Source organism: Artibeus jamaicensis, unplaced genomic scaffold (genome assembly GCF_021234435.1).
Source record: "Artibeus jamaicensis isolate MK-2021 breed Jamaican fruit bat unplaced genomic scaffold, CSHL_Jam_final scaffold_1964, whole genome shotgun sequence".
Classification (NCBI taxonomy): domain Eukaryota; kingdom Metazoa; phylum Chordata; class Mammalia; order Chiroptera; family Phyllostomidae; genus Artibeus; species Artibeus jamaicensis.
Window position 1 is genome coordinate 38,328,383 of NW_026522030.1, and position 21,189 is coordinate 38,349,571.

At 42.8% G+C, this 21,189-nt stretch overlaps 1 protein-coding gene across 2 annotated transcripts in view; it reads right to left on the bottom strand.

Annotated features, from left to right (window-relative positions):
* Nucleotides 1-21,189, bottom strand: part of PIP5K1B (phosphatidylinositol-4-phosphate 5-kinase type 1 beta) — a 333,854-nt gene that overhangs the window by 10,959 nt on the left and 301,706 nt on the right. For both annotated transcript variants that reach the window (XM_053656318.1, XM_053656317.1), the window contains exon 14: nucleotides 13,841-13,958. In XM_053656318.1, the coding sequence (XP_053512293.1) occupies nucleotides 13,841-13,958 (118 nt within the window). The remainder of the gene's footprint in view (nucleotides 1-13,840; nucleotides 13,959-21,189) is intronic.

Consider the following 21,189-nt stretch of genomic DNA (forward strand, 5'->3'; position numbering starts at 1 on the left):
TGTGACTCAGATTGGTATCAGTTTTCTACCTGTGTTCTCTTCCTGGAGTTTATGGTTTCAGGGTTTATATTTAAGTCTTTAATCCTTTTGAGTTTATTTTCATACATGGTGTAGAAGAGATGGTCCAGTTTCACGTTTTCGTATGTATCCATACAGTTACCGACACCACTAGGTGAGGGGACTGTCATTGCCCCAGTGTGTACTTGTACCTCCTGTCATGGGTTAATTGACCATGTAAGTGAGGGGTTATTTCTGGGCTCTGTGTTCTGTTTCCTCGATCTATGTGTCTGTTTTTCTGCCTGTACTATCTTGTTTCTATGATTACGGCGTTGTAGTATAGTTTAAGATCGGGGTGTGTGATACCTCCTGATGTGTTTTGTATTTTCTTTCAAGACTGTTTTTGGCAGTTTGTGGTCTTTTGTGATTCCATATACACTTTAGGGCTATTTTAGTTCTGAGAATGTCATTGGTATTTTGAGAGAGATTGTACTGAATCTGTAGATTGTTTTGAGTATCACAGCCAGTTTAATAATATCAACTTTTCTAATCCACGAACACAGTATATTCTTCCATTTATTTGTGATGTCTTCAATTTCTTTCTTCAATGTCTTAAAAGTTTTTGGAATACAGGTATTTAACCCCTTTGGTTAATTTATTCCTAGGTTAAATACTGTTGGTAAACTTATACTACCTAATACTCAGAATATTGTAAAATGTTAGTCACTATTAAATAAGTCACTCTCTGAAAAATTTGTGGTACCTCACAAAATTGGCTAAATTTATAATTCAGTAAAAAAAAGAACAATAATGAGTCATCTCCTGCTCTGGTCATAAAAGTCCTTTAATTCATTAGGTTGTTTTTTTTTTATATAAACTGAGGATGTTGTATTTCCTGTAGATGGTATACAACAGTCCGCTCTCACGCCCAGGGTGTAAGAATGTCAAAGTCGGGTGTGAACTGCCAACTCAGCATGCGTGTCGTGATGTAATCCTGGGATGGCCCAGCTGGCTACATGGCACTGCCCATTCTGCACTGATTTATAATTCTAATAAAGCACGATGGCCTGACAGGTCTTAATTAAGTGTTTTGTGGGATCTACAAGCCCAGTGTCTTCAGGCTTGTAAACATGGTCACAGCGAGAAGTCTGCAGAGAACAATTTTATCTTTTGTATAAAATGTACTATAATTTTCCTTCAAATTAGAGTCCACAAGTCCATCAATAAAGAGACAGGAGAGTCAGCTGTCTGCCCTAGGAAGGACACTGGATGGCTCACTTTAAAGTGTGGCTCATTTGGAAGTGCCCCCAGCTCCCCAACACCAAGATGGGCTCTTTAGGTGTTATTGCTCAAAACAATCACTTCCCAGGGTAAACTGAGATTTGACCCTCTCCTGACCTGATGGCTTTAGGAAGAGAAATGGAAACTGGTGCTTTGGCAAGAGAGCCCAACCAGATATCAGAGATGGAAGGACAGATCATCAGAATGATATTCCGGCTCTGTCACCAACTGAACTGCCATGTGCACACACACACCTCGTCCACGGAGGTGCCAGGGCAGCTTCCTGTGCATGGCGTGCTCTGAGGTCCGAGATATGTTTTAAATCCCGAAACCTGAAGGTAAAGGTGTGATAATAGTTGGCATAAAAAATAAAAGTATTTAGGTATTTCCGGAACCTTAATTGCTAGTGTTATTTATTCCACATAGGTATCTATGTGTGGTGTAGAGAGACCAGGTGTATTTTCACTGTCACCTAAACTCAAGTGCTTAATTCTTCAAGAGAAACTGCACAATGATGTACACATATGGTTAGAGACTGCAAAGCTTTTTCAACACTAAAATGATTTAAAACATGAACACAGAAAAATAAAAGAATATGGCAAATCAAGAGCAGTCTGTTCACCAACCAAGAAGTCCTTTCTGAGGGAGAAAAGTCCTTTTCTCAGTCCTTTCTGAGCCCTTTCTGTACTATGTGGAAGCCAGGTACCCCCAGGGGACCCCAAAAGTGTAGAGTATTTCTAGGTGGTCTTTTCAACTTAGAGGGCCTAAGTTCACTTTTCTGAGCCACAGACAGGGCATCAAAGGTGAGGAATTTCTTTTCAGAGGTCTTATTCTCAGGGTCATTTCCCATTCCACACCCCTTTCAATCTCTTCTCTGACACACTTTAGCTGCTAGTGTTGTACCCCTCAACCCACCATTTAACAATTATATTCAGTCAGTAGAATTTCATTAGACCCCGAATGGGGAGAGGGCATCTTAGGGCAGGGCTGAAGGGAGGCACAACTTCACGACGGACGGGCCAAGATAATCAGCACTGAACAGTCTACGAGGTCTCCCCATTCCACCAGCTCTTACCTCTCAGGGACGATGTTCTTTTTTAACAACTACCTCAGAGTTCAACCCTGCGACCCACAAAAACAGAATCATCCCCTTTTTAGTGTCCAAGCACCTCCTTATTTGGGTTTCTGGTTGAAGTTCCTTGCCAAAATACCTGCAAGGAAAGCATTTTTTCTCCAGGCTGTCATAGTGAGTCCTTTCTTTCCTTTTCTTATACCCAGCCCCCGTTTCCATCAGCAATTCCCAACTTCTGCTGTCGCCAGCCCTGCTCTGTTCCCTTTCTATTTTATATTGTTCTTATGCTTTTGGCCATGTTCTTCCCGTTGCCATGAGAGCACAGGGCCTCGCCCCGCCTCACCGCTCATTTCACTCTAAACGCCGCATCACCACACACGCACGTGCGCACACACACACACACAGATGCACTAACACTTCACAGAACCTTGCCTTAGCTCTGGAGTCCTGCTCCTCCTCTGGGCCATTGGCTTGCCTTGTGTTTGAAATTCAGGGAGTGCTGAACCACTGGGCTCTGGGAAGTCCTGAGTCTTTTTCCTTTCATCTGAGGGTCTATATTTACATCTTATTATTTTCATCTCTACCTCAAGTTGGGGGCTGCTTTACAAGGCATAATCACTTGGAGACAGATTGGAGTGAGGGACTTCTCTTTGCCCCGTAGCAGCAGGAATCCAAAGCTCATCATTTTCGTAGGTGGTAGAACAACTACACATGCTAGTGTAGAAATCGGGACACGGGGTACGAATGGAGTTAGATCTCACCACTATGGGACCTTAGAGATGGAGGGAACTTAAAAAAAGGAGCCCAAGTTCCAATGTCCAACCTTGGTACTTAAAAAATTTAGACTCAGAATCAGAGGTGAAATGACTCTTTCCCAAAGGCCAGGGACTGTGGGCCTTTAACTAGCAATCCTTGGGGCAGATGTGGGACGGGGACGGTCCTTGAGGGGCCCCGTGCAGTTCAGACGAAGACACCACGTTGTGCCCGATCTGGGAGAGTGTTTGCTGCAGTCTGGGGTGTTGGCACACACAATGCCAGGCCTCCTGCCAGCCTCCACATGCCCCAGCAGAGCTCCCCATACCGACCAGCAGATAGATTACTGATGAGGACAGGTCCAAGAAAAAAGCTGGCACTCATCTCGGACGTCTCACGGGATGGATTTAGGATTACGGCCTCTCATTTCAAAACTGTTAGTGCAGGAGCAATATTTTAACATGGTTCCCTGCCCGATTAATTTGTTTTCCAAAGACCCAAGGGAAGCCCGAGGGCATCAGTGATTTATACTGGCTGACAAGTCTACAGCGGACGTTCCAGCACTCGAGTGACTTCTGCTAATTGTAAACCCAAATGGTTACCTTATTATCTAATATATCATGTAGCCCATGGGCTGCAACCAAATTCTCTGACCCCTGCTTCTGCTGCATTAGGAAAGCGTTGTGGGGAGGAACATGGGCCTGGTTTCATTCAAACAGGAGCACTGTCCTCGGAGGGGCAACTGGCTTCTCTCACACACGGAGGAGGAAAGCATAAGATGCCAACAGCTCCTAGCCATAGTCTGGAGCAGCGATTTTCAACCTTTTTCATCTGACAGCACACACAAACTAATGACTAACGTGCCGCACACCAAAAGAAATAATCTTTTTTTTTTGCTGATATGACAAAAAAAACCCAAGTATAATTTTGATTCATTCACCCCAAATGGCTATTGTGTTGGCTGCTGTCATTTTTTAATTTGACAATCTAAGGGAAAAGAGGTCAGTGCCCCTGACTAAATAGTCAAGTACTGCATGTTTTCAAAATTCTTGCAGCTCACCAGTTGAAAATTGCTGGTCTAAAAGGTAGAAACTCAGAGCTTTTCTCCATCAAGCCTTTCCCCTCTTAGTACTTTTAACCATTAGGGGTTGAATCATCTCCCCAAATTTCTTATGTTGACATCCTGACCTTCAGTATCACAGGAGGTGACATTGCTTGGAGGCTGAGTCTTTACAGAGGTAATCAAGTTACAATAAGGCTGTTAGCATGGTCCCTAATCCAGGAGGACTGGAATTTGGACACGGAGTCAGACACATGCCGCGGGAAGCCAGTGTGACAACGCAGGGAGAAGACGGCCGCCCACGAGCCACAGAGAGAAGCTTGGAATGGATCCTGCCCTCGCAGCCCTCGGGAGGGACCAGCCCTGCCGACACCTTGGTCTCAGACTTCTGGGCTCTCGAACCGTGAGGGACACATTTCTGTTGTTTAAGCCACCTCGTGTGTGGGACTTGGCTACCTGGGAAACACGCAGTAGCCATGACTGAAATTCAGAAAATCAATGAAGATTTGACAGGGTGGGGCAAAAGGAGGTTTAACTTGTGAGTATGTAAAACACAGAGTTTATTCTTGTATTATTATTTATTATTATTTTCCATCTGAACTGTAAGCCTACTTTTGCCCCTCCCTGTGTATCTGAATTTCATTATACTACTTAATCCCATCCCCTCTAGGGGACTCCTTAAGAAGGTACAGTTACCTAGAAGTTGAGTGGCTGTAAGGGAGGACTTCTCAAAGGCTGAAAGTGAAGAAAAGGCTTTTTCCAACTTACATTGGTTCAGGCTTTGTTAAAGTTGCTGCCTAACCAGTAGAAAGGAGCATTTTCCGTGTGGAACCCCCAAACTGCCAGGAAGCCCTTTCGAAGAGGCTCAGGGGGAGCTGGTCTGGTTGGAGAAAGGCAGCCTTACAGCCCAGGGAAGATGAGCACCTGTAGTTCTGTGTCTGACTGTAATAGCAGCCTTCAGCCCAAACGGTGGAAGATGCTGGGCCTGTCCGAGGGAGCTGCCTGTCATGGGAAGGATGTGCCCCTGGTGAGAGGACAGAGTGGAAACAGCCCACTGAGCTTTATCAGGCTTCAGTTCAAGGACTTCAATCCTGGATCTGCCTTGGTCAGTGGTACCTTCCTACCAGTAGGTGGCAGTAGGGTCTGCAGGAACCAGGAACACAGTCAAGCCCAGTGCATAGACTTGAGTGTGGTAGGAACCTACAGGGCTCCCCTTGGAATTGAGTACGTATTTTTTCCTCTAGGGTAAAGCAGAGCTAGCTGGCCAACCATCTTAGGAGGGGACTACAAGCTGCTCAGGGCCAAAGGACCCTGTCAACCTGCTTAGTGCTGCACTTCAGCCTTGGATGTGTGCTGAGCTTTTGACAATACCAATGCCCTGGTCCACCTCAGAGGTTTTATTCCTAACACACGATATGTACCCAACAAGTGACTGTATATGTTAATAGATTAATTTCTTCAATACATAGCACCTTTTTGTTAGGATCCAAAATAATCTGGAAACATCTAACCAACCTCACAGTTACTTAGCCAGGACATGGCAAGTGCATGGGAAATGGGGCCGTGCACGGGAAAAAGTAATCTGCAGGCCCGAGTAAGGCAGGGCAGTTGGCTGAATAGTGTCCCCTGAAAATGCACGTCCACCTGGAACCTTGGAATGTGACCTTTTTTGGAAATAAGGTCTTTGCCGATGTAATTACATCTACAAGTTAAGACGAGGTCACACTGGATTAGAGTGAGCCCTTAATCCAATGACTGGTGTCCTCATGACAAGAAGAGAGGACAGGCGGTGTCACGGGAAGAAGGCCAAGCGAAGAGTGAGGCAGAGATTAGAGTGTCGCATGTCAAAGAACTCCAGGGAACACATGGAGCCACCGGAAATAAGGAAGGAGCCTCTCCAGGGCCTTCAGAGGGAACACACCCTGTCGACACCTTGACCTAGAGGGTCTGCCCTCTGGAAGAGTGAAGCAACAGGCTTCCACTGTCAGAGCCCCCGGACTGTGGCTCTTTGTTCCGGCAGCCCCAGCAAAGTACCACAGGCAGAGGCCCAGCACAGGCTCAGACCTCAGGCCCCGCTCAGGGAGGCCTTATTTCTTCCGAAGTGTGCAGGTTTGCTGCATTCTCCCTTCGTCCACACTTTCCCCGCCCCGCTGCAGACCCCGGGGAGCAAAGGGCAGGAGCGAGGACAACCCTGTTCACTAGGCCCACGGTATGATTTGAACTTGCTTTCCCCTAAAACTCCCATTTGTTCCTAATCTGGTGGTTTCTGAGTTTGCTGTTTGTTTCCTGCAGATCCCAAGTTCACACCATTAGAGACTGTTCTTTCTCAAACACTCTTCCAAGAGTTGGAAACACTTAGGGGACTAGCAAGCACAGGCATTCCATGGCAAGAGAGGAGAGGAAAATGGAAACTGGAGAGTGACGGAGAGTCTGGAGGCGGTGGGCAGGGGAGAGGGGCCAGTGTTAGGAGGCAAGGAGTGGAAGATGAGGGGGCTACCTATGGGGTCGGGCTGGAGGTGACAGGAGACCCAGCCAAGCTGCAGAGCGGAACTGGCCTTGGAGGAGGAGCAGGAAACCAAGCTGGCCCGTGAGGCTGGGACTCCTGTGAAGCTAGGATGAAACAAAGCAGAAAAACTGCCCCAGCCTTGCAGGCTGTCATTCTGTCACTGACCGTGGGCCTGATTTCACTGAAAAGCCAGCATGCTTTCATAACTCCAATTCCCTGAGCTAATCCTTAAACAGTGGTTTAATACTGTTGGTTTAAAAAAAAAAAAAACAAAACCTCCTACCGGTGGCCTCCTAACCCAGACCGACATTGTGCCTCGCTAATTGGAAGCTTGCGCCTCTCGCTTCAGTGCAGAAATCAGTTCTGGGTGTGGTGGGGCTCAGGCCGAGGGATTTGGGCTTCGGCTCTTCCTCAGGAACACTGTTTGGCCAATGACTTAAGGGGCCAAGCATTTCTGGGGATAAAAATGGGGCCTATTTTACTCTTTATAAACAAGTGGCCAGATAGTGGAAGGAAGTAGCATTTTGGTTAAATGCTCTACAAGCCAGAGGTAGCCTTTTCCTGTTCCTACTTTGCTCTTACTAAAATCTAGCAAAAACCTAAGCAGCATTTTTTTGGTTGTTGGAGAATCTAGTTCTTTGCTGAGAAGCAACAGAATTGCCACTAAGTCAAATAAACACCCCTTGCAGCTGCCAACACTGGTTTAGACAAGAAGTGATTGAGAGACCTGGTAGTTCACATGTATGCCATTATCCTCAATGCCAACGGGATCAAGTCCAGAAATGCGGTTTCTCTGGTCAGAAAGTTCCGTGGAATGTTCTAAGACCCCTGTGACCTAATTTAAAATGTTTTTCTTCTTTTTCTCAGGCTTTTCTCATCCATAATAGTATGATAGGCTGTTAACTCAATCATTTTCACTTCTCCGCCGCCTGTTGCCCACGATCAAAGAGTATTATTAACCACCCCAAAGACACAGTTGGTAATCAAGCCGTCCGACAGCTGCGCATCAGCGCACCGATCTCCAGCACCAGTGTGGCTAAAAAAAATGGCTTAACCGTTTCTTCTCCTTTGCCCATTTTTGCACTTCAAACAGCCATTCTGCAGAGACACATATCTGGAGGAAAGTAACATCCTCTTATTGAGAGGATGCTAATATGGAAAGTGTAAAAAGGAAGGGCATTTTCTTAGGACTAAATAATAGAGGCCAGAAAGTCACTGTTGAGTGGCAGTCATCTTTCAAATTTCTGTGTTATTAAAAAAGCCATCCTGTATCTCCCACTTACCCATCCATCCTTGCTAGTCACCCACGACATTTTTCAGCTATAATGGCTTTGTTAGTTGTTCCTTTTCCCATTAACAGAAAATTGCGTTCACACCAGGCAACGAAGCTGCCTTAGGAACTAAAATAACAGTTACCATCAGTGCCTTAGAACATCAGGGACTATTCAAACAGTGGAATCTAGCCCTATTATGAAAACTGCACGATTGCCCATTTTAAATCAGTAGAGCCTGCTAATTTCTGCTGCATTCTTTTAAATACCCTAATCTATGTCATCAACTCAAAATTCAATGGGAAACACATCTTTGGTCACTGGATAAAATGATCTTCTAAAACACCTCTCTTGATGTGAATATTTGCAAATGATTCAGACAGGCTGAAACTCTAGAGTATAAAGGCGAACGGCCTTTTCAAAGCAGTCCTAAATAGCTAGGAGCCTGAACCAAATGTTTTAGTAAGGATGGTGGGCCAATTCTGTCTTTTAAGGTACCCTATCCCTTTAATTTCATGTCAAATCACAGGAAGAAGCAGGATAGCCACCTTAATTTACATGCACATAATGTGAGTGGATCCTTAAAAAAAAAAAAGAGATTTCAGATGTTATCTGGTGTGCATAAATCACCCGAGTTAAATCATCTGGTTTTAAAGGGATATAAACAGTATTGTCCATTAGTACAAATAGCAGCACCAGGGGATTACGTTGAGAGAGAAATGCTGTATGTGAGAGGAGGAGAAACATTACAAGAGAAATGTGAATATGTTTGTGACAACACTGAACACAGTGTCACCCAGGAGCCTCCAAGTGCCCTTCAGGTGAGGACGGCTGTGATCAAGAGGGTCCTAATTATGTCAAGAGAAAGGGAGACAAAGGGAGAGGCAAGATGGTCTCCCTTCTCAGCTTTTCTGCTCACTCCTTCACAGTGTTGAGGCAAATAAAAAACACTGAAGGGAAGGCAGTGGGCTGGGTCCTTTCAGATCTGGAGGAGCATGCAAAATAAAAAATAAAAGTCTCCAGCAGGAAAACATAACCTGGAATTACAAGTTAATGGTGCAGAACTTTCTAGATGTGTTGCCATAAAACTAAGTTTAACTACGGTGAAGGTTTATGGAAGATTATGTGATGAGACAGCAAAATTTGGAGGAACAACTACAGCTACTCTGGACAAACCTTACATCTGCAGCTCCTCGTTATTTAGAATGGGTCACAGCTGGTCAGAGCTGGAAGGGGTCTTAGAGATGATCTAGTGATCCATTTTGTAGATGAGAAAACTGAGGCCGCCAAAGAGTGAGTTATTCAAGGGCAATGATTAATGAGAGGCAGAGACAAGCATAGAATCTAGATGCCTATTTCTCTAATTCATGTCCCATTTGGTTTTCCAACAGGTGACAGGACTAAGTTTGAGTACTAGAACAACTAGGGAGGTACTGTTTCCGGGGAGCTATGATGTCAAACTCTCATTAGTACTCATTAGTACTAAGGTGGTTTTTGCCTTTTCATGCCTGTTCCCCATCACGGCTGTGCATGTGAGTGCAGCGACGTGCCGTACGGCCACAGGCTAACCTGGAAATGTTTGAGACTCCAGCTCCTATAAAGTCAGGCATCAGGGGCTATAAACAGGTAAAATAAAAACAATACTCTCTTCTCACTAAATTTATTTTTGTTCTGAACAATAGTTATTTTCATAGAAATTTAACATTTAATAAAAGTATTTTGAATAAATTAATGACAAATCTTTTAAATTTTTGTCATTAAAAATTTTTAACTGTGAACTCACCTACAGAAAAGCTCTTTGGGAATCCTCAATAATTAAGAGTATGAAGGGGTTCTGACAGCAAAAGTTTTAAGTACTAGAAGTTCTAGTACAAAAGGGCAGTACGAGAACTACAAAAAATAGAAAGGAAACAGTAATGAAAGTGAAATTTTACAAAAACTATCCTCAACATAAAACTGCCACTCCTTCCTTTTTGGATCCATCTGTCACTTTCAAAAGCATGATCAGAACATGACACTTGCATCAATCATCAGTAACAAGCATGGTGACAGCGTACTGCATGGTTTCCAAGTTTGCGTAGGAGCTGGTCTGGAATTTTGGCCAGACCAGTTCCTCTGGCCAGCTCCTCTTAACCAGCTGAGAGCCCATCAGGTGAGCCTCGGCTTCCTCATGTGCATGAGCGGGGACTGACACCGTCCTGTGTGACAGAGCTAGGTAAGAAAAGCACAGGACGGCCTGGCATGTGCTTAGTTTGGCTCCTCTGCAAAATTCTGTGCTCTCCCAACAATACCAAACTGTTGCCCTCACCATTGTTCTTGAACTCTCACGCTCTGTATTGAAATTTAAAAATAATCAATGCTTATTAACCCAAATGTGTCTCTGTATCCTTTTCCCTCTATTTTTCATGGCATGTTATCTTGTTGTATATATATTTTAATGTGTCACTTAACTTCTCTAAGTGTCATTTGTGTACTGCAAAGGAAGCATCATTCCGATCCTGGCAGCCATTATGAGTGTGGCTCGGGGCTCGCCTCCACTGGTTTGACCTCCAGTCTCATGCACAGACAGTGGGCTGCATAACCGTGGGCGCACTGCATAGTCTCCGTGTGCCTGGTTGCCTTATGTGTAAACACCAAAGCTAGCAACCATATCTGCCTCGTCAGGGCTGTTATGAGGATTAAATGAATTAATATGTGTAAAGTATTTAGGACAGTGGCAGGCATGTAGGAAAAGCTCAAAAGTGTTTTACAGCTTATTATTATTAGCTACAAAATAAGATTAGGCTAGATCATTTTTTCCTCTAATCTTGGTGAGAGGAATTTCCACGGCCTCGTCACTCCCTCCATGGCCTGACTCCACTCTCCCTTCCCTTCCCGTCCTCCAGTACTTCTGAACCAAACAAGAATCATGCTGGGAAGACTGGTCAGCAGAGCACTCTGGCCAGCTAACCACTCTCACCCTCTCTTTCAACTCCAAACTCCCATGATTCCTTTTTTCCCTAGTTGGTCCTCAAGTGCTTGCAGTATAACCAACGATGAATACTGTAGCTTTTGCTTATGGTTTCTGATGCAAGCATCAAAATAAGATGCTAATAAAACCAAATAAATATTTAGCAGTGTTTCCATAAATGAAATTGATAGTACCAAGGAGGAGCAAACACAATAATAAGACAACTTTTCTACCAAAGGGATAAAGGATAGTAAGGCACAGGTACTAGCAATGCTGTTTAACCACCTTGTGGTCTGAGTCCCATTCAGGAGAACCATGTGCCCCTGGGGGGCACCTCTGGTTGTTGTAAACGTACAAGTGGCCCGAGCTCTCACTCATGGAGGTGAGGTTTCACTTGGTCTTATATTTCAGCTTTCCTGATTTCTACTTTTCTTCAGAGAAATGCAAATTAGAACAAGATATAATTTCTCACTCATCGGGTTGGCAGAAATCAAAGTTTTTATTTACAAAATGAAATAAAAATGCAATTTTTCATTGATTATATAACATGCACTTTTAAATGAGAGGGGAATAGACTACATGATCAGTAATTCCTTCCTACTTTAAAATTCTACTGATAAATAATATCTACTTTTTTCTTTTTATCTTCCTTTTTAATTATATTATCTCACTTTTAAAAAATGTTATTTTTCAAGTACAGTTTTCTATTTCTCCCATCCCAGCCCACCCCGACCCATGCTCCCCACCTCCCTCCCATTTCCACCCCTCCAGTCCTCGTTCCTGTGTCCTTCCTATTTGTTCCTCCAAATCCCTCCCCCTTTTTCCCCTTAACTTCCCTTCCCTCTCCCCTCTGGTCACTGTCCCCTTGTTCTCTATTTCAGTGTCTTTGTTTTTATTCTGCTTGCTTGTTTGTTTTGTTGTTTAGCTTCCTATTAAAGGTGAGATCATATGGTATTTGTCTTTCAACACCTGGCCTATTTCACTCAGCATAATGCTTTCCAGTTCCATCCATGTTGTTGCAAAGGGCAGTAGCTCCTTCTTTCTCTCTGCTACATAGAATGCCATTGTGTATATGTACCACAATTTTTTGATCCATTCATTTACCGACAGGCACCTAGGTTGCTTCCAACTCTTGGCTATTGTAAATTGCGCTGCTATGAACATTGTGGTGCATAGGTTCTTTGAAATTGATGTTTTGGGATTCTTAGGATATAATCCTAGCAGTGGAATTGCTGGGTCAAAAGGCAGGTCGATTTTTATTTTTCTGAGAAAATTCCATACTGTTTTCCATAATGGTTGTACCAGTCTGCAATCCCACCAACAGTGAACTAAGGTCCCCTTTTCCCCACAACCTCTCCAACATTTGTTGTTTGTTGCTTTGTTTATGATAGTCATCCTGACCGGTATAAAGTGGTATCTCATTGTGGTTTTAATTTGCATCTCTCTGATATAATATCTATTTTTGGATAAAACAAAACATACCATGAGATCTCCCAAACACTGAATATTTTTTTCCTATTTAATTCCCTGTCTTCTTGGTTGTAGAGAGGAATGAACTCTTTTGTAAAGATTCTGCAATATACTCTATACTTTACATTTAGGACATTGTGGAAAGGAGTATTGCTTCGTGAGAAAAAATTCTGTTTGCCATACCAGGATATTTAGGGCTTGTAAAAAATAATCCTTTCATAATATTTTTGGGGGCTTCTGTTTTATATATTGGGTCAAGGAAAATCTCTCTGAGACGAAGATGTTTGGGCTGAGACCTGAAGGAAGTGAAGGAACAAGTACAGGAGAGCTGAGACCGTGTCCAGGGAGTAATATCAAGTGCAAAGGTCCTGAGGCAGGAACATGCTTGGTGGGTGGGAGGACTGCCAGGGAGGCCAGTGTGGCTGAAACAGCATCAGCAAGGAGACTATAGGCAGGGGAGGAGGTCAGAGAGGCAGGGGAGACCAGACTGGATGGGGCCTTGAGGCCTGGGTTTTACTCCAGGGAAGATGGGAAGACCCTAGAGGGCTGTGGACCGAAGACCAGCATTTTGGGTGACTGTGTCCCACAGAGTAAAGTTAGGAAATACAGTGCTAAGTTGGAGAGCATGGAGAAGCATGAGGTGGGGTGAGCTGATGTGCTACTCTGACACAGTGGTGTCGACTCCTGATGTCTGGCTTGGACACTAAGAGTGATGCAGTGCACAGGCACAACTTGAAAAAGCGGAAAATTCCAAATCAACATTTCCCTGTTTCGTGAGATTTGGTGCAGCTATATAAGGATGTGGAAAATGAGCGTGAGGCGTAGTTTTCAGGGGAATTTTACCATCCAGCCATTAGAGTCTCTTCCTAGGCCTCATCTAATGATTCAATTAAGCCTGTAGAGACCACTTGATGGGCTTGGAAGGGTGTCCACACGCACGATCGTTCACAATCCTCCAAGCAGCCTGCGAGGTGGGTCAGGCAGGCATTTTTCCCCTCTGCTGGCAAATAAGGACAACAGCTAGAGAGGTTCCTGTCCAGATCATACGGCTGGTTGGTGACAACAGAGGGAGGGGGGAAGGGAGCCAGGATGCTTGGTGCTGAATTTAGGTTCTTCCCACAACCCGAGTCTGTGCTTCTCGGGCCACCAATTTTTCAAGGGGGTCTCCGCCAGTGAAGAGGACTCCCACACACAGGGACACAGCTGAGTCCTAGAAGAGGTGACTTTGGGAATAACACCCAGGAGCCCCACTTTGCCTCAACACTAAGTGACCTGTTCTTTTATTACATGCGGCGACTTAGCATGTTAGCCTAGATATTCTTTTGTGTGACGTTGTACATAAATGATGGGTTGTGGAAAGATGCACTGTCTCCTTTAATGCCCAGGCGCATCTGGCCTCACAGTACTTGTTCAGTGTAAACTGTGAGCTGGGCACATGTGTAAACCAGCAGGGAAGGGAAAGAAACGGAAAACTACTCACTAAATAAACGTCGAGCACGGAGGCGTTATCATCCTCTATCTCCACAGCATTTGGCTCAGAAGTCAAGTAGATGGTCCCCTCTTCCAAGGTAAACGTCGAACTGGAAGGTAACCCTTTACTGGAAAAGTAAACAAGAGTAAAGATGAGCACATGAGCTCCCGAACAAGATCCAAGGACACCTCCAAAGCTGTGGCTAAAGAGGCTGAGTGTGGGAAAGCTTTTTGGGATAAAAAAATTTTTCGAGTGTTTGAAGTCAATCTAGTTACACCTGGAGATGTGCTCACTTGAGGTTAAGTAATTTGGTTTTACTAACAGTTTTCTCTGTCTCCTTCGGTGGACGAAACATTTCTTCACATTTCTGAGAGGTCACCTGTGGGTCCTATGCCTTGTGAGGGAGAACTGCTGTGACTCTTGGGGCCACTGGTCATCTTTGACCTTGAATAGCTGGCCTCCATGCTTACGTTCTCCTCTCACAGCTTTCCTGCTGTGCTAGTTTACAAAAGATAACCTTGTGCTTCATTAGTATTGATGATTTCCTTCTATTATTTTTTGTTTATATTTTCAAAGGAAAGGAAGGTTTAATTACAGCCATGGTTCTCAACTTCAATGTGCATCAGAGCCCCCTGGAGGGCTGGTTAAAGCGCAGTTTCCTGGGCCCCCTTCCAGGCACTGATTCAGCCGGAGCCGTGGTTTGCATTTGCAGCAAGCTCCCAGGGCATGCTCACGCTGCTGGCGCAAGGCCTACATTGTGAGTTACAATGAATGACATAAATACCTGAGTGAGTCGCATAAGTACATAAGTGAATTACATACAGAGCTTTGCATTATGTGCTCTTTGAGGATAAGCATACATGTATCCTTAGTAACAACAAAAGCCAAAGGAATGTAAGGAGACAGTCATATTGAAGAGTCACGTATGAAGGGAAACCACCTTGTTTAGTCATGATACCAGTGCTCACTGTTTAAGTAATTGGTCCATTTTTATAGTAGTTACATTGGTCATTAATTCAAGGGCTCAGAAATGCACAGTCTTTTCCCCACTGAAATAAAGTTAGTTATGTTTTTAACCTGTGGAAATTTGCCATGTGAGGGTTCTGTGAGAACATAGTATCTGCAAAACAATGGTGGGTGAGTGTGATATTGGTGTCAGACAAGCTGGGAGAAGGGGGGGCAAACTTGGCAGTGGGCTGTGGCCTTCCCTGGGCAGTAAGTAGGGCTGCGAGCAGGCCCGCAGAGGACTGGCTTCCTCTCTCACTTCCCCTTACCAGGGCCTGCCCCGGTCTGTGCTTAGCTCAGAGCCTACCCCTTCTAAAAACCCCCACCTGGAGTCATCCTCTGAGCTCCTTGTCTGAGACTCCCAGTTGGATGGGAGATTAGCGAGGGCATTGTATTCCCCTGTCCTTTCCTAGTCTGGGAGCTACACGTAATTCTATTGCCGTCTATTAACTAAATATGTGTGAAACAGTTAGAAATCCTGACCTTTACAATATCAAAAATAACACTGTGAAAAGAACTGTGTGATCATAATAACTCTGGTTCATTTGCATTTCTTCCTGATCATCATAAAAGACCCAAAGAGAAAACTGCAAGAGTGCAGACCACTGTCAGGAGGGCACGGAGATGGGGTCTCCCGTAGGTCTTCCATGTGATGACATTTGAGAATGTGGGAATCAAAGTCTAAAACCACTTTGCTTGTGGTCTGGAGCCTTTTCTCCTACATTCTGGATACTGTGAAAGAAGTTCTCTTTTCAGAAACCTAAGATGTGTTATACAATATGGGAGACAGAGTCTGTTCTGATTGCTTTTAAAGAGCAGGAGGAATGTGTTCTTTTCCTATCTAGCTGTTGACTTTATATATAAACCTTCACAAGTTTTTTGGGTTCAGGAAACCACCAGTGTTCAAGAGCTGCTATTTTGAGAAGCACTGTGTAGCAATAAACATTGCTTGGGTTATTTTTTGGATCAAGACAATGATGCAGTCATGGGCTTTGACTTTTGCCTTTCAACTCTTCAGATGCTATTCCCTACTCCTGTGGGCAGAAAATGATCCTGCCTGGTTAAGCCTTATGAGAAAGAGAACTTATCTACCTAAACAACAAAATGTAAAACAAGCTACCCGGAAGATATGTGATTGGCATGCCTCTTAATGTTTTTTTTTTTTTTTTAGAATCTTGATTTTCATTTCAAAATTTTTTGCAGGGGGTAGTTTGTGGTTTTTATATAATTAAATATAAATATTTAATTTATATTTATATAATTAAAAAACCTATAATGGCTTCTGGATTATTTTGTAAACATAATTTATGTGATGAGATTCAAAACTAAGGTTTCCCCTTCTTGTCTAAATTTTTAGTTATGATTTTTATTGATTTCTCTTGTACGAGTAAGGGTGTAACAGAATATTCTATAAAAGTGCTTTTCTCTTTAAAATAACTTAAATGGCACCACTTGTAGTGTAAAATGTAGCCACAGTGTAATCCTTTCTACTGTCCTTTTGTGACCCAGAGATTCACCTCTCTAGAAGTAAACTTGGTTTGCAAATATTTTTTAATCTAACACTTTTTTATTTTGGGAAACCATGGGTAAGCTTCTAGCATGTTTAAAACAAAATAAAAAAAGGAAAGAAACCTAGAACATTCTTTGGGATTTAACAGGTAACTTTGTGAATTATTTTAGTTGAAATGTAATATCACAGAAAAAAGAAACACCCAATTTCCTCAGCATCACATGGTCAAACTTTGATAAAATCTAATAGGTATATTGAAAAATTATTATTTACACTGTTTTCCACTTGCATTAAAATAGTTTCCTGAGTAAGTAGAATATTTGGAGCATTAAATTTGAGACAAAAATGAAACGCATAGGGATCTGTGTCAGATTATTTAAAGAACTCATAATTCAACAATGAAAAGGTAAATAACCACTTTAGAAATAGGCAAAGGATCTGAATAGACATTTCTCCAAAGAAGATATACAATTAGACAAGCACATGAAAAGCTGTTCAACACCACTTGTCTTTGCGGGAACGCAAACCAAGACCACAATGAGATAGCACTTCGTACCCATTAGGATGGCTATCATAGAAAAGACGGACAAGCAAGTGCTGGAGAGGATGTGGAAAAATGGGAGCCTTCCTATATTGCTGGTGCAAATGTAAAATGGTGCAGCTTCCTTGGAAACTTATTTCATGGGTCCTTAAAACCATTTGAGCCAGCAATTCTATTCCAAGAAATATCCCCAAGGAAACCAAATATATATTTGTGCACATGAAAAGTTGTACACAGGCCTGGCTGGTGTGGCTCAGTTGGTTGAAGCATCATCCCATAAACTGAAAGGTTGTGGGTTCTATCCTGGTCAGGGCACATGCCTAAGTTGTGGGTTTGTCCCAGGTTGGGGGATGCACGAGAGGCAGCCAATTGATGTTTCTCTCTAACATCGATGTTTCTCTTCATCTCTCTTTCCTTCCCTTCCACTCTTTCTAAAATCAATAAACATGTCCCCAGGAGAGGATTAAAAAAAAATCAGTTCCCATCATTCGCCTCTTAAAATTCCAGATATTAAGAAAAGACTTGTATGTGAATTTTCACCATGGCATTATCCATAATAGCCAAAAAAGTGTAAATAACACAAACTTCCACTAATCAATGAATAGATAAATGATTCTCACAATGGAACATTTTTGGGCAATAAAAAATGAGTACTGACACATGCAACAAAGTGGGTGCACCTTGAAAACATGCTCAGCCAAAGAAGCTGATCAGAAAGGAGCACCTATTAACTTATGTGAAATGTACAGAATAGGCAAATCTACTGGGGCAGAAAGCAGATTAGTGGATGCCAGGGGCAGGGATAAGGGGGGGATACAGATATTTGGTATGGGGTTTCTTTTTGGGGGGGTGTCAAAAATGTTCTAAAATTAGATTCTAGTGATAGTTACACAGTTCTGGGAATACACTAAAAATCACAAAACTGTATACTTTAACTGAATGAATTTTATGACATGCAAAATATATCTCAATAAAGTTTTAAAAACAGGTTTCATGAAGTGCCTAAAGGTCAAGATTTTAACTTGATCTCTTAGCACATAGTATGAGAAGTAACAAATTCGATGGCATAGATATTTTAGAACTATCCATTTTGAATAAAGACCTGGTTTACTTGCCAATCATTCCAAAAAAATTACCTTTTTCCTAATAGAGGAAAACAGTTCTAGTTGACCGAACAACAGAGGAGCACTGAGCTCAGAGGTCCCAAACCTGAGGTGAAGAGACCACGTGTGCAGCGGTGGGGCCTGGAGAACGTCTGTCACGTTGCAGGGCCAGCGCTGCACAGCACTGACTCGGGTGGGGGCGCCTCCTCCCAGAGGAGGCCCAGCCTGAAGGCTGCAGACTGCTGGCCCACAGTGTGGCTGGGAAAAGTGTTTTGGACCCAAAGAGATTTTTCTGAGTTTGAATGATTGCTAAATTAAGAAATAAGAAATTCTTACAAACAAAACAAAATAAAGCAAACAAACAACACAACCCATCCACCTCTTCTTATGAGAAACCAGAACAGCTGGCCAACTCTGAGCCCACAGTTCTGGGTGGCAGAGAGGATGCAGCTGCCCCCTTTAAGCCAGGCACGTCCTCTCCAGTCTCCAGGGTCCCCACTACGCCCTTCCCCATGGTACCCGGCCTGTTCTACTAATCAGCAGCATCTCTGCTGGGCCCCTCCGTGTACCTGTCAGCCCAACACTTCTTCACAGATAAGGCAGCTGAGGCCCAGGGAGGCGCAAGGAGGCACCGGAGCTTGCCCAAGGTCACACTGCAATTGAACGGAGTTAGAACCTGACTTTGTTTTCTCAGTAAGCACCTTTTCTGTGGCTGTCTCTGCTGGAATTTGCCAAAACCAAAGTAGCTAAGGCAGTGTGAAATAATCACACAAATCAGCAAAAACAAGTGCAGTATGTGAAGCTTGATGTGAGCCTGGTGATCTTTGTTCTCTTGTGTAATGATGGGCCAAAAGGTTTGAGGAAGAAAAAAGCAGGTAAAATATGCTTTACAAAGCAACATTTTTTTTGTGGTTATATCTTATATTAGATTGTAAATTAGGCTGTTCTAGAAACAAATGAAATTCAATAATTATAGTTTGAAACTTTACATATTATTTGTTCTTTTCCACTTAAAAGATAATATATTTATATTTCAGTACAATTTCTTTTAAAAAATTTATTGGGGTAACATTTGTTAATAGCATTGTATGCTTCAAATGTGTGATTTATAATATATCATCTGCCTATTGCAGGTGTTCTCACCACCCAAAGTTTAGTCTCCGCCCAACACCATATATATTTTTTAATTTTTAAAAAATGTTTTATTTATTTTAGACAGAGGGGAAAGGAGAAAGAGAGGGACAGAAACATCAATGTGTGGTTGCCTCTCATATGCCCCTGGCCTGCAACCCAGGCATGTGCCCTGACTGGGAACTGAACCAATGACCCTTTGGTTTGCAGGATGGTGCTCAATCCACTGAGCCACACCAGTCGGGGCCTATTCACCATATATTTGGCCCCCTTTACCATCTTCATCCTCCCCTCACCCTACTTCCCCCTAGTAACTACTATACCATTGTCCATGATATAAATTTGTGTTTGTTCATCTGTTGCTTTCTGTTTTATACCCCCCATATGAGTGAAATCATGTAGTTCTTGTCCTTTTCCATGTGCCTTGTTTTACTTAATTACTCTCAAGACCCATCCACATTGTCATAAATGGCAATGTTTCATCACTTTTTACATCTGAGTAGCATTCCACTGTTTGTACCATTATCTTCTTTATCCAATCATCTGTCAAAGAACACTTAGGTTGTTTCCATGTCTTGGCTATTGCTTATGATGTTGCAATTAACATAGGGGTGCATATCTTTATGAATAAGTGTTTTCAAAATTTTGGGGTACATACCCAGAAGAGGGATTGCTAAGTCATATGGTAGCTCAATTCTTTTTGTTTCTTTTTTTTATTTTGTTGTGTTTTGAAGATAAAGGTATATTTTCTCCTAATTAAATCCTTTACACAGGACATAAAGTATTATTTGAGAGTAAGAACCTTTATATTTAAATGTGTATGTCCATTGCTACTTAAACAATTATTGAAATGTAATTATTGTTAGAATAGACAGATATTACAAGATAAACCATACAATCCAAATAAATGCATTCAAAGCCTTTCTTGATAATGCCCCAAGGAATAGAGGTAAGATATGTTCTGTAAGGGTTTTCATTCAAATGTCCATGTTTCTCTTCCATTCTGACATGGGGACTAGTCCTGCTACTGCTCTGTTTTCTAATCGTACTGTTGGTTCCTGGGCACAATCCTAGTTGGAATCAGTTTTTAATTTTTCTGCCTGAGAGATCCCCAGATTCTGTTTTAGGGATAACTTATAAGTGAGGGCACCTTTCTTGGGAGGAATGCCCTCAAATCCCAGTGGTCAAGTCGGAGGCCTTGCCAATCTTCAGCCTCATAGTCTGGGAAAAATCCACTTCTGGAAGTACTGTTAAAGACGTGGCTGTGTGTAAGAGTCCAGCTACCTGCCCGGGTTCTGCACCGTCAAGTTTTGCCACAATTGCCTCAGTTCAGACTGTCTGAGGGCTAATGTGCCTCACGTGCAACAGGCACTCAGGAGACTTAATCTGCCAGTTCTGTTCCTTCCCAGTAAAAGTCGAGTAGCTGGCAGTCCTCTTCAGCTGCTCTGCTCTCTGTACGGTCACAAACTTGTCACAGGTAAGAGGGACAAGTTTACTGTCTCCTAGCACTCTCTCTGAGAGCAGACATGAATGGTTCTCTGATGCCACACAGGTCTCTCTGTCATCTACAGAACGGCTCCTTTCTGTTACCAGCAATATTAGCTTGGTTTCACTGTAGAGCACTAGTCTGGCTAGACTGCTGGAAAGAGCCATCAATAACCTTGTAGCCTGGAACTCTCTGATTTCTGTTTGCAGATCTGATGAATATTTTGTAGCTAATTAGCATGGGGGCATTTGCTCAGAACAACATATGGAACAATTCATAGGTTTTTGTCTTTTAATAGTCATCCTCTTACTGCCTTAATTTTTAAAATCAAAGTAATAATATCATAACACATCATGTAATACAGATGACCTATTGTGAAACAAATGACCTCCTGCCCCGACCCTCATTACTCCTAGGGGCAGCTTTTTTTATGACTTCTCTTTTAGCTCTTCTGGTAGTTCCTTCATACCTTTTTTTTTTTTTTTTCATTGTAATCATACAATGAAATTTGACTTTAAATTTTTTTAAGTCAAATTTATTGGGGTGACATTGGTTGCTAAAATGACATAGGTTTCAGGTGTA